General features: G+C 28.4%; 1 protein-coding gene across 1 annotated transcript; it reads right to left on the bottom strand.

Annotated features, from left to right (window-relative positions):
• Positions 1-98: 98 nt before the first annotated feature.
• Positions 99-7,195, bottom strand: Hn (phenylalanine hydroxylase). Its single transcript, XM_088187867.1, has 6 exons — positions 7,022-7,195; positions 4,888-5,191; positions 3,368-3,727; positions 1,157-1,419; positions 626-855; positions 99-555 (listed from the first exon to the last, which is right to left on the bottom strand). Exons 1-6 carry the CDS (start codon positions 7,103-7,105, stop codon positions 399-401), a joined length of 1,398 nt encoding a protein of 465 aa, XP_088043993.1. The 5' UTR covers positions 7,106-7,195; the 3' UTR covers positions 99-398.
• Between the last annotated feature and the right edge of the window lie 7,234 nt (positions 7,196-14,429).

Consider the following 14,429-nt stretch of genomic DNA (forward strand, 5'->3'; position numbering starts at 1 on the left):
CATAGCTGAAAAAATTGTTGACTGAAAGAGCTACAAATTGTTACATTTAATATTTTTATAAGGAGATAAATATATTATAATATTTAAAGAAATTTCAATTTTTATTTTAAAAACTGTATTTTATTAAAAAAACAGGTGTACAAATTGAAAAATTCCCAATTGCATGCATAAAATATACATATACTAATATATTATATATAATAAATAAAGCATATATAAATATATACATCTGCAGATGTACTACATTGTTATATATTTAGGAATATGATGAATACTTATATTTTGTTATGGTATTATATTGTAAGGATAAGAAATACAGTAACATATAAACATATCAACAATACCATTTAAAAATACTTATAGTAATAAACATATTTAATAAAAATATTGATAAAATATTACAGTTTTTTCATGGCGTGAAGTAAGAGCTGAAGTTCTTGCTGTACGTCTTGTATGATGTTTTCAACTTGAGGTCTCGAATCTAAAACTTCGACTGTTTGGGTATATGGGTTGTAACGCACTCCAAAATCTCTCGGTATAATTTCAGCATATTTTCTAAAAATAATAATAACAATAATTATTTCAAACCCGAGTTAGTAAAATTTTTCAACATGCATTAACTCACATCATTTTCTCTTTGGCATCGTCGAAAGACTCAGCAACGTAATATATTGGTTGGTATTCTGTGATTGGATATTTCTGGAGACCGGTCTTCATGGGGTCGAAAGGTCTGATATCAGGAGTGTCAGATAGACAGTATTGTAATTCTCCAAATGAAGATAAAAGTCCAGCGCCAAAAGCCTTCACTTGTCCATCTTGCCGACACAGTCCAAATTCGACAGTAAACCAAAAGCACTGAAATGTTTATAGAATTTTTATTTTAAGACTAGCTTAGAATCATCATAATCTATGTTGTTCATGTGCTTGAAAATATTAGTAATAAATTTATAAAAAATAATTGAACGTTAAGCTTCTCGCGCCTTCAGGTTGAAAACAGTTGGCATACACTATGTTTCACATATCTAATTATATTTTTTATCAATTTGATAGTTTTTGTAATTTCTCTTAGGATGATATCGAACCAAATTGGCAACAAACAGTCTTCTTATTGCATTTATTTTATAAAAAAATACACAAATATTAAAAAATGTCTCACCGTGGCCAGTTTTTCAATAAAATCGTCGGGAGCACCCAGCGATGCAAGACCAATTTCTTGAGAAAATTGGGCAAAAGCAGGATCGGCAAATAACGGAGCATGGCCTAAAAGCTCATGGCAAACATCCGGTTCAGGTGTGTACAGCGGCATACTTGGATGTCTTATATATTGCGTAGAATGGAATACTCTGAATGCAAGTCCGGCGAGGAAATCTCTGGATGATAATAAACCAGCTACTGGGCGAAGGGTAAACCCAGTACAATCTGAAACATACATTGAATTTTTGTATAATAATTTGTAAAATAAAACATATTTTTACCTATAGCAATATGTGCTAAATTAATCAATAAAAAAATCGAAAATATTATTATATTTTATAGTTCTAGAAAATCTTATAATACACAAATAGCGTTATATATCGTAATCAATGATTGAAGTAAAACGAAATTAAAAATGGCGCTGACTAGTTAACCTTGATAAAGTATAATTTAAATTATTCTTTGATAATAAACGAGATTTATTAATTTAAGTTACATTCAAACCACTAATTCATAATTTTAGAATTTCAAACTACTGAAATTAAAGAGTAGAACATCTTTACTAGACTTCAATAGACGTTATGATACACTTAATCATAGACAATAATCACTGTGGTCAAAAAATTGATAGCCGTAACCACTGAACAATATAATTGTAATCATTGAAACCCAATGGCATTGTCATTTTTGAAAAAAAAATTGTAAATAAAAATAGATAATATTTATATTTATATGTTTTTGGACCATTTATGTTAAAAGTGAATCGGTTGCATTATTTGGCAACCAGACCAAAGAAAATGCTCCAGAGCTCTGCGCATTACACTCCATTTTTTTAACAGAGTCACTTTGAGCTCTATCCAATTCGTCATTATTCATAAGTGAAGAAGAGATGACAACTTTAAGTGTACGCTATTATTTTATATTAAATATTTTTTTATATTATATTTTTTTATATATATTCTTTTATGTTAAAATAGTGAAAGTTATAATATAAAAAAGCAATAATTTATCAATCGTAAATATTTACGTATGTATAGCGATAACAATTTAAAGATGTCTGAATAACAATCAATACCGTTGTGAAATACGAGATAAACCTCAAAGTGACTCTGTTAAATGAATCGAAGTATAGATGATTATACAAGGCACATAGTGCTCTCGAGCTTCTCAATTGATCATCAACAAATAATAACATATATGAGACTTTATGCCATATGTATTCTATATGTTAATGGAATTTGTTGTACTCGAAATATGACACTCAAATTGTTATTCCTTTTATGAACAAAATTTAAGTGATATTTTTACTCTAGAATATGACATTTTTTTTATGATAAATAGATAACCATGACTTATTTTCTTTAATTAAGTCTTCGGCGAAAAGTAAAAATTTGGAATTACGAATAATTTTATAAAAAAATTTCTGCAAATTTTTTTTGATTGGTGAGAAATATTTAGTCATATAAATTTAATTAATCGAATAAGCAAATTAAATACATGCAATGGTACATTTTTATAAAGTACGTTGTTTGTCATGTTTGGAAGATAAAACATAACATAGACACAAAGCTCGTGATTTGCAAGTACTGCATATTTAAGTTTGGTTGAAATTTTAATGTCATATTTTTATTTCATTTTAATACAAATAAAATATTCTCTATAAGCTGAAAATAGCTCATTATTAGAGAATTTTCAATACGACATATGTACGAACTAGTTCAATTTTAATATCATCAATTTTAATAGATCATAATTATAATTATATAACGATTTCCCAAACACGATAGAAATTTCAAAACACTAAGATCCGTATGGAATTCGAACCCAGATCTTTCAGGTCAATAGTCAGAGACTTGGAATAACACGATGCAATAGTATGCTTTGTGATAAACTATGATGGCCAATTTGAAATGACCTCAGTTTAATGTTATTAAATCGGTTTTGTTGATTTATGAATAATGAACTATGCCAGAGGTAGTTGCGTAACTAAGGATTTTGACAAATAGCTGATAGACAATAAGATGATAGTAAGGCTGATAGAGTGTTGCAAATATGGATCAACTTATTGGATAATTAAGCAGATTGCGTATATATGTATAGAATTTGTATTGTTTATTGGGTTGAATCTCACAGCTTTTGTGTTGATATATTTTTTTAATATGTATAAAATTACCCTTTAAGAAGTTGGACACATCTTCCAGTTGAGGGATGTTATCCGCCCTGTAACCGCAATTTTCAATCAGCAACGGAAAAACGTGGTTGTGCTCCCTGCAGGCATGAGTCGGATACAGTTCAATCAGTTTGTTGAAAACTGTGCCCCATGTTTTAATCTCCTCCTCGGAGTACTCTACCACTGGTAGCGGCTCTCCGTACTTGTAGTTGTAAGCGATATCAGCGAAGTACTTCCTCCTCTTTCTGTATAATGGATCGGAGAATCCCGGATGATCCGAGTCCAATTCGGAGCCATACGATAAGATTTGGTTGGCGAAACGATCCAAATCGCGGATTCTACGAGGAAACCATGGAACGGCAGCTGAAATTGAAGCAAATGCATTATGGAATAAATTAAAGCATCAAATGTAAACAATTTAAACATTTTTTTAATTATTATTTTGACCGGATTTCTTCAATGCTTCATGATGAGCATTATACAAAAAATAGTTATAACTTAAAATATTTTAAAATAATAAAAATTGATGAGCACCATTCCACGTATTTTTTCCAGCTCATCATAGCAATCGTAGAAAGCATCCTTGCGTTTGACGTGCTCATAGAGAAGTTGGATCGTTCGCGACTTCTAAGAATAAGAGACTGGGGGACTCTAAAGCTCGTAGCTGAAAGTCACCGAACATTGACGGGTTGTCGACATCGCCCCTTCGCAATTTTTAAAAGTGTTAAATTTAATAGACACTACGCTAAAAATGCAATTAAATGTATCACAACGCTTCTAGCAAAAAGGCACTAGGACATGTACGGATAGCTTCATAAGATTCCCATGTCGTCTGGACGAAGTACCGTTACACGAAATAGCATGCTTTATCTCTTTCTTCGTTGCGTGCGACACCCCTCCTACTTTTATTTCTAGGGGATCGGCGTCAGTTCTGGATTGTTAAATGAATAAATTTGATTAACCTACAATACCACTAACTTCATTCCATAATTTTGCTACTTATTTATCTGATTTTTTTAATTTTGCGCAGAATTTCAAAGTTTTTTTAAAAAAAAAAAAATTATTATAGTCATTATTAAATGTGTTCCTACTATTGTTGTTTCCAAAAGCAATAAAATTTTTGTATTTATCATAAGAAAAGAGCATTATTATATAATAAAAATAAAATGGTGAATATTTCTTTAGAAGCGCAGGGTAACACCCCCACGGTGTATGGCTGAGAGGCAAATAGTAGTGAATTCTAATTAGAATGTAACGGTAAACCGTCGAGCTCGATAGGGAATCTTATGATGCGTACGGATACTCCTGCTTGAAGAGATATCTGAGACGTTTTTTGAATTATCTTTATAATTATAAATAAATTCGAGAACATATACAGAATGTGAATCGCCAATAAATTATTTAAGTGACACATGCTCCACATAACGAAGGCGAACATCCTCGACGCCTTATCGCAAACTTTGGCGATGTCTATAAAAAATCGTCACTCCCAATTACTACCAACATATTAGGTTAAAGCTTACCTTTGTCTTCTTTGTAATTTCTGGATATTATGCTGAAGTAACTGCAATGGTCCCGAAGGTCTTCGATAGCAGCAACGAAGTCTCCTGTCCCGTGGGTGCATTCCACCATAAACTCATATCCTGGTTGTCTAGTAGAGGAGCGAGATTCTATATGACTCAAATTGACCCTGTGTTTGTAAAATATTTTCAAGGTCTCTGCCAAGGTTCCTGCCTCGTCGTTAGCATTCGGAGAGAAGATTACACAAGTACTCTTGGAGGAGTCTCTTCCCTCTTTTATATAATTGCCGCCCTCCATTAGCCTCGGCTAAAAATATTATAATTTTTATTATTCATATTAATTACAAATTCCATATCTAAGATTTCCAATATTTATATAGTAGTTTAAATGATCGCAATCTGTTTCTAACGAATGCTTTGATTTGAAATATGGATTTATTAAAATAAATTGTGAAACGAGTTTTTTTTTTAACATGTGAGGTGTCGCAATGAAGACGACAATAGACATTTAAAGATCCATCATGAAGTATGCAAATTATAAGTGACTTTAAACATCAAAAGAGAGAGCTGCCAACAAAGGAAATAGAAATCGTGCAGGATACCATATATTGCACAATAGTCACAAAATTCTCAAAGTTATAAATAATCATCCAATACCACATTCCTAATGATACCTAAATAAGTAGGTAAATTACGAAAAGTGCCCCGGCAAAGAGACTATTGTGCGCATCAAAATTGCTTGAATTTTTTACAAACATGCACTTGCATCTTAGGATCAGAATTAAATTCGTGCAGCTATTGTACGGATGCAAGATCTAGACTTTAAAAATAAATACAATCAATAGACTATAAGCGTTTGAAATATAGCTTTATAGTTGCATACTAAAAGTTTCATGATAGGACGCGATCGAAAACTTTTTTCAACCATCAAACGGAGAAAAATGGAGTACCTCGAACACATTATTTATAGTTTAAGCTTCGGACATCTTTATTTAGTTTTTAAAGAAACAAAAACGAGTTTTAACTATTATTAATAATTACAAATCTAAATACATGGATTCATTTCTGGGACTTATAATAAGTATTATATCATTTTTTAGTAACTAAAAATCAAGACACAAAGTTGCAAATTTTATTTATCAGTTGATTTAACATAACATTTATATAATTTAAATATAATACAGCAAGAATTATTTTATAGCGAAGATGTTTCACAAAGTTTAAAGCATGAATAAATTTATGTGAAACTGTATCGTATTAAAAATACATTTTAATTTTTAAGCCTAAGAATTGAAAGCTAAGACACTTCGTAATTTTTTTTATAGCCTTTAACTTATGTTTAAAATAAAAATATGAACTCATCCAACATAATAGAAAAACGCTGAATATCCTATTACTAATAATAGCAAAAAACGTTAGCCCATTTTCAAGTATCACATATCAGGACCTATAATGTATTTAAAAGCAGCATAAAGAACTAGAATAGCTTAGCATACCTAACGACTACCGTGCACATTACAGTGGTTAAATGTATAAAATAAATCATCTGATAAAATGTATTTGAATTGGAATTATTTTTTTATGTGTTTTATAAAACACATAAAAATTAACCAAATAAAATAAACATTTCTTTAGTATTAACGGTTGAAAAATATCACTATTCATAAACCGTATTTTTTATTAAATTGTATGTATTGTAGTTTTGCTTATTATGTATGTATAGCTAAATCAAATGCTATTTAGATTTTAATACATTACGCATACATTATATATTGTACCTGTATCGCTAGCATATATGCAAAAAGATATGCAGAAAATAATTGTTATACAAATATTTTTAAATCGTACATTTCTCAATATTTGGGAGAGATCCTTTATTATTAGTATTATTGTTCAATTGACAGTATTATAATCACAAAACGGTTTTGGTAAAAAGTACGATTAAAAGGGTTTGGTTACTTTTTACGTTTAAAACCTATGAAACAAACTCTCGCTGCTATAAAAATCACGCCATAATAAAACGATTGTGTATGTAAAGTGATTCAATAACACATTATGTATATCAATAAATTATAAATCTCGATATTATTCAATTAATTTGCTGCAATAGTAAAAATAAATATAATATGTATTTTACCTTATCCGGGGGGGAATTTTCCACAAAGGCATTCTCCTTCAAATATTGCCTGCCTGAAGGCATAATCATCTCGACGCCCATCATGATTCCAGAAATACTAAGTATATTTTAGATAGTACCTAACCAATAAAGAGACGCACAACAACCAAACTGAATAGAAATTGAGCCCAGATTGAATCAACCACTGCGACTTTGCCTCTATTTATACAGTCGACAACTATCAGTTACTTGTTGATTTCCGTTTTAATGACTTTGATAAACAGACACCATTATACTCGTTTATATAAATATATAAAAAATAATGTCTCTATAAAAATAAAATAAAACGTGGATATTGTTTCTTAGCGAGAATCGATTTTCAACAGTAGCTATTCATCTAAGATTCCATTGAATCTAAAAAAATCAGACCTAAAATGAACTCGTTTTTAAATTAAAGTATGTGTATGTAAAATTTTACAACGATTGTAATTATTTTAATGCGTGATAAATATTAATAGTTTTGTTTTGAAATATAAAAAATTCTGGTAGATTTCTGTATATAAAATAATAAAAAATGTAAAGTTATATTTGTAGTCAAGCGCAATTACAAACCGGCTTAGTTTCTGTGCAGTTGCAACTTAACTATTAACGGTCATAATCATGTAACATGATGGATTATGGATATGTTTATACATGATTGCTTTTACCGTATGTTTTAAAATAAATTAAAAAAAAATATATTTTGATAATAGCACATATATATTTGTATTTATTTATATGTGTATATTTTTATTTTTTTTGCTAAGAATATAGAATTACTAAATATAATGATTAGTGTGAAAAAATAAAATTATTTATCGCACTATTAAATTCCTATAAGGCTTGAAAACCCGTAAGAGATTATAAAAACAAAATGTCTCAAGTGGGACAATAAGATTTCTCTGTAGATGTTTGTCATAACTCGAAGGGAATTGCAGGTAATATAATAAGATTGAAAGATATTTTGCAGATTAGATGGACTATAATACTATTTAAGTATATAGTATACATTATTAAAATATCAAGAATAATTGTTTATAAAATATATTTTATTATTTAAGAATAGTATTTGTTGAAATGTTTTTTTTATATATAGACAATGTGAAAATAAAATAAGCTAATGATTACTTTAGGTGCATTTTAAAATTTTTAGTAATAATCAAACACTTACAATGTCAGTACTGCTTGAAACGTTGGTGGTAACTGTAACGAACGTTGGTTAAATTAATTATTTTCGCAACTGCATCGCAATTTTGCAACTAACAGTTTCCAGGTAAAGGGGCGAGTGGTCTTTGCGTCTCAATGTCACGTTTTTTATTTGTAGATATATAAATATATTACTCTTTCATTTTAAAATAAAAACTTACTGTTATAACACAGTATAATATATAATATTGAATACGTGATAGTTAACTAAAAACACATAAACTATCTTCAATGATATCCAAAGCATAAAATTTTTGGTTATCAGAGCGATGAACCATGAACGTTTTGTAAACATGAATAAGTACTAAATGAATTATGACTTTAATACGTATCAGTTGTTTAATACGAAAATAACTAAACGACCTATTGTTTCTAATTGGCATGAAAAAAACTCATATATATGACTATTTTATTATATGAATAATGCATAATGGTTAACTATAACAATTTGATTATATTAATAAACTTAATATTAAAAATTATATAATATTAACTTTTTCCATGCAGCTAATTTCGGCCTTCGTCCCATAATGCGGGGACTTTTTTTTATATGCTCATTACTATTAAAATTTACATTTACAATGTTTAAAAACGATAAAATTATGATGATTAAGATCTACACAATAGTAATAAATATGCTAACAAACTCTTTTGGACATTATAAATAATATGACATGAATAGAAATATCAATGTTCGAATTATCCGGTGTATGCAATAGCGTTTTACACGCATGTGAATATAGACTCACACACGCACACGTATCCGTAAGCACGTCCAAAATGGGCAGGGCTGAAACAAACCAATATAACATCTTATTATTATTATAAATATATCTATATATTACCCGTATAAATACAGTAAATGGGACTTGAATTATTTATTTTGCTAGAAAGTTGGTAAATCGGAAATATATGAAAATATATATTTATGATAAAAATTTAAAAAAGTATGAAAAAAACAGCTAAATCATGTTAAAATAAGTTTAATTTTTTATATTTAAGTTTATTTCAAAAATAGATAAAGTATAATTGAATACAGATACAATGAATGCATACTGGTTCATAACCATTTCCATTATTTACAATTGGTTAAGTTATATAATACCATAAAAAGAATAATAAATTATACGTAAGTATACTAAATTTAAGGAAAAATACATAAAACATTTTACAAATTAAGAAAGAAAAGAGAAATTAAATGAAAAAAAAATAAAGGTGAAAAAAAATATATATTATAAAATATTACACATACAAAGTTAAATAAACCTAATCCTGTAGACCTGAAACTAATATAAAATAATTTTCATGAAATCTTATTTAAGCTGCAACAGTTGCCGCGCCTTTTAAATCCGTAATATGCCATTTATTATAAATATTATTTTTTTGTATATTTTAATTTATATTTTATTTCAACTATTTTTATTTAATATTTTCAAGTGTTATGATTTTTCAATTTTTTTATATCGCCATTTTGAAATAATGTCTGGCGTCCGAACTCAGATGATATATTTTAAATAACCGTAAATAAATTAGCACTATAGTCACTAATAAATAGGTAAAAAATACATTTTCACACTTTTATTTTATCCTAGCGCGAGGTAACACCCCCCACGATGTATGGCTGAGAGGCAAATAGTAATTGATTCTAATTAGAATGTAACGGTATATTGTCGAGCTCGATGGAAAATCTTATGATGCCGCCCGTTCAGCCTAGAATACTGCTGTTATAAGTATAACTGTGGCCGAAAACCCGGAATGGTCGATTCGTCAGCTTACTTACGATATTGGATCATCCTGTATTATAATTAAATTATTTAGTAATTGCTACTGTTACAAATCACATATAATCTGGTATTAGTTGATGGCAACGGGAAAAGATAAATGCTTTATTTTTATTACTCACAAAAGATTAGCTTTGTGTATATTCATAGATTGTCACCTGTACGTGATACGTTTACGTGGTACGTCACAATACACATATTTTGAAAAGCCTCTAATTGAATGATAGTTCTCGATTGAATGAGATAAACGAGCTCCTTTTAGTCTATTGACAATAATTTATATTTTTTTCGAATGAGTTCTCTTATATCATTCATTGTTGATAAATAATGTAAGAAAAATATGCTATCATCTATTGACCTTAAAATAACCGAAGATTTATTTTTATAATATTTGAGAATGATAATTCAACATATTTTTTTTAAATGTGCAATGATATTAATAACCCTATTATTATATTATGATAACATCGCTTGTTACTAATATTAATAAACATAAAAATCCAGTAGCAGTCGGTTAAGAATTAGGAGAAATATTTATTTAAACTACCCGATTATAACTGGTTTTAATTAGGTTAATTTTAATATATAATATAATATATAAGGCTTGTCTTACTTACTCACTCTAAAATTAAACATATTTTTATTATTATTTTCGATAAATATTTACTAATACAAACGGTTGGTGATGTTAAGTCATGTACAAATATTTGAACGTTATACTAATTTAAGAGCAATAAAAAACGTACCGACTTCAAGTAATGTCTAATCATATGACCAAACACTGGCTTTTAATTATTTGCTTTTATTGGTTAATTTACTTATAAAGGATTTTTTGTGTATATAAAATTGCTCTACATTTCGCATGAATAATAAAAAATATGCGTAATATTGACGTCACAAGTATATCAATAATATTATTATTAATAAACAAAAATATTTTTACATGATCTTGAAAAATATTTTATATGTAATAAAATTATAATTATATTAATATTTAGGCATAGAGAAAATAACTATCTACAAAGTCATAAAATATGTGTGTCAAAAATGATAATCAAAAATTGCTTAAAAAAATATTTTTATTTATTATTATTAAGTGTATTAAGGTTAATCTCAAATTAAATCAAATCACACCTTCATTTAACATATTTATTGCGTACATAATTCAATAAATTTATTTATTTTTATTAAAAAACTAAATATATATTATATTTTCATGTACACGTGAATATACGCATCATATTAATTGCGTGTTTTTAAAGATATGGTTCAATTTGGTTTAAATTACAATTAAATCCCATATAAGTCGTATGACGCATGGACATTAAATGAAATAATAAAAACATAAAATTTGTTATTGAAATAAAATGAAATTATCGCTATTATTAAAACATAATTAAACACGTTTCGGTATATTTTTATTAAGAGTATTACTTTGTCTAAATTATACTGATCAAATTAGAATGATAAAAAAAATCATAAGGTGATTTTTTTATTATTTTTTACGTCTTATTTATTACCAAGTATTCTTATTTATTATTTCTATATATTCCAGAATCTCCGGATTGTGCTTATTCCCTACCAGCAGCTTTAAGTAGTGTTTTTCCAAGCACACTTGTAGATGCGACTCGAGATGATTATATCCCAGTATAAATTTGTATAAAATAAAATAATATTTATTTACATAATAAACTTTTTTTGGACCTTTTCTATTAAAAGTTAGTTGGTTGAATTATTTGACAACCAAACCAAAGATAGATGCTCGAGATTACAAAAGGTTATTATACAAGAACACAGTGCCCTCGAGCTCTTCAATAGATTAGTATATCACAAAGCAAATCCCAACATCTTTGAGGAATTATTGTATGTATTTTATATATGCTGATGGAGTCTGTAGTTCTCTTAAATTATAAAACCTAAATCGGTAACTAGAATATGTCATGAAATAACAGCTCTGGAATACGTCATGAAATAACCTTTTTTTCAGCATAAATTTGTAGTAATTTACAATCATCAATGGTAACACGATCACCAGGCGATTAGAATACAGTCAGAGCAATAGCCATGCCTCCATTTGTTCTTTAAGTGACTCCGAGATTAAAGTTTTTCTAGCTAAAATGTTTCTACCGAGATCATAAGAATAATCTGATGGCGAATGCGATCGGAAATATGGCAAACGGTTTACGGAAGCATTCTCCATAGATAATCTAAATCACGCTGAAGAAATGAAAACAGATTAAATGCATCTAAACACTTTTAAATCATCGGTTTACAGAATAAAACTGAAATTAATAACTGTCGTATTCATTAATGAATAACAGGAAAACAAAGCGAGTCGTAGAACTTGCGTTAAACGGGAATTGAATGTATTTGTTAATTTCTTCGATTGAAATATTGTATTTGTTATTAATTTATATTGCATCATTTGTGTTTTGTATTGCGCTAGTTGGTGAAATTTTATGTTATCTTACATCATGAGTATTGCAGATAGATATTTTTTTGTCATTAATACTAATAAATACAAAATATTTGCGAAAACGGTTGTTTTATATAGCGGGCAGAACGCTGCTTATAATTATAATTTAAATTATATTACATCAGTTGCTACAAATTAAATAATGATATTGACTTAATGCACTAAAGATAATGATGTAATAAGCTCTGTGTTTTTAAAACATATTAAATATGTTGAAAATGTTGAATAAAAAAATAGTTAGAAAAAGTTCTGCTAGTAATTTGGATTGGACTATTTAAAGTAATTAAATAATACGAAATTGAGTTGTCAGTAGATAGCTGTGATTATAAAAAAATATAAATACGTATTTTTATATCACGCAAAAAATAAATACCGTCATAGTAACTTGTCAGGGTCGAGGTCAAAAACCACAATCGAGACTTTCAATTGTCCGTTTCAATATGTTTCACAAATATTCGTCATCACTTTACACAATAAATTAAATTCAATGTAATTATAAACTAACTGTCGGTCCCTCACAATATAAATATTTTTTTGATTTGTACTGATTTTTTAAAAATCTAGTTTTAGTATGTATTTGCTAAAATTGTATATGTATAGGATTATGTAGCTGTGCGCTGTATTGTAGAGTATAAATTGGATGAAAAAGTACACTGCACTGTATACCATTATTGTTATTTACGTTGGTTTAGTATTTAAATATAAAAAGATAATGGTTACTCTAGCAATTACTTATTATAGAATTTCAATTTCACTACTATTGTTAAATTATTGCACGTGTGCGTTAAATAGATATGGGGTTAATCCACATTTTTGAATTTACTTATTTAATTTTTGATTATTGGGTTATGTTCTATCTATGGAAAAAAGTTCGAAATATTTTTAATTTTTTTGAAAATAGGTTTATATATGAATAAAAAATGAAACATAAAAAAATATGTGTACAACATAGAAAATATTACAATAAATTATTAAATACGTAATTATTATTTTTCTAAACTAAAAACCGGTTACGTCATTTGGTGTATTACTTCCACCTTTGCATTTTTTCAAATTACTAAAAGGTGCTGTCAACAATCCAGCTATTCTCGAGGAATTCCAGTTTTGGGTTCCGGAACATTTTCGAGAATCCCGATCGCGTCCTCTTTTGATGGCCGTTAGGGCTAGGACGTCCGCACTTGCCACTGTGGCCATCCGGCACCTTAATACGCTGGCATTACATATTGACATGTTTAATGTTAGCTACGAGGAGCTGATCCAGTTTGTATTATTTAATTTTGATATTTTATATTTTTTTGTAATGTTTATTATTTTTAAGTATTGTTCTATTTATGTATATATGGGGGCCAATATAGATTTGTTATGGCCAAAACTGGTCGGCGCAGAAGTGGCATTGTTGTGACGGTTTTCGCGCTCTCGACCGGCAAGCTTGTAAGGGTTCGGACGCGTGGCGTCGCGCGTCCGCCCCATTTTTGTAATGTAAGCACCGTCAATCTTTCAATAAATATTACTGCAGCGGCTCAATCTGTGTCTCATTGCCACTCGTCACCAACTGCCCCCTAAATATATATATACGTTTTTTTTTGTTTTGTAAATTTAAAATTTGTTTTCGACAATCGTGGCGCATTGGGGTAGCCTGTTAGGCCACGATGGTCTTAATTTATTTTAAAAAAATAAAATAAAAATTATATTATTATAAATTCACATTTTAGTAAACAAAATTTTATTATCGTGACGTTGTGCAAACTCACATTGCTAAAAACTTTTGAATTATTGGTAATCAGCGTATATATAATATTTTATTATTTTTAGGAAAAAGGTAATTTTATTCTAGTGCTATTTTAAAATACTTTATGATTTTCAAATAACAAAAAATATACTTTCTTTTTTTATAAATAAAATAATAATACGATTGATTTGTTAAATG

This window comes from Plectrocnemia conspersa, unplaced genomic scaffold (genome assembly GCF_051122295.1).
Source record: "Plectrocnemia conspersa isolate PC_06_02 unplaced genomic scaffold, ASM5112229v1 ptg000006l, whole genome shotgun sequence".
NCBI classification, from domain to species: domain Eukaryota; kingdom Metazoa; phylum Arthropoda; class Insecta; order Trichoptera; family Polycentropodidae; genus Plectrocnemia; species Plectrocnemia conspersa.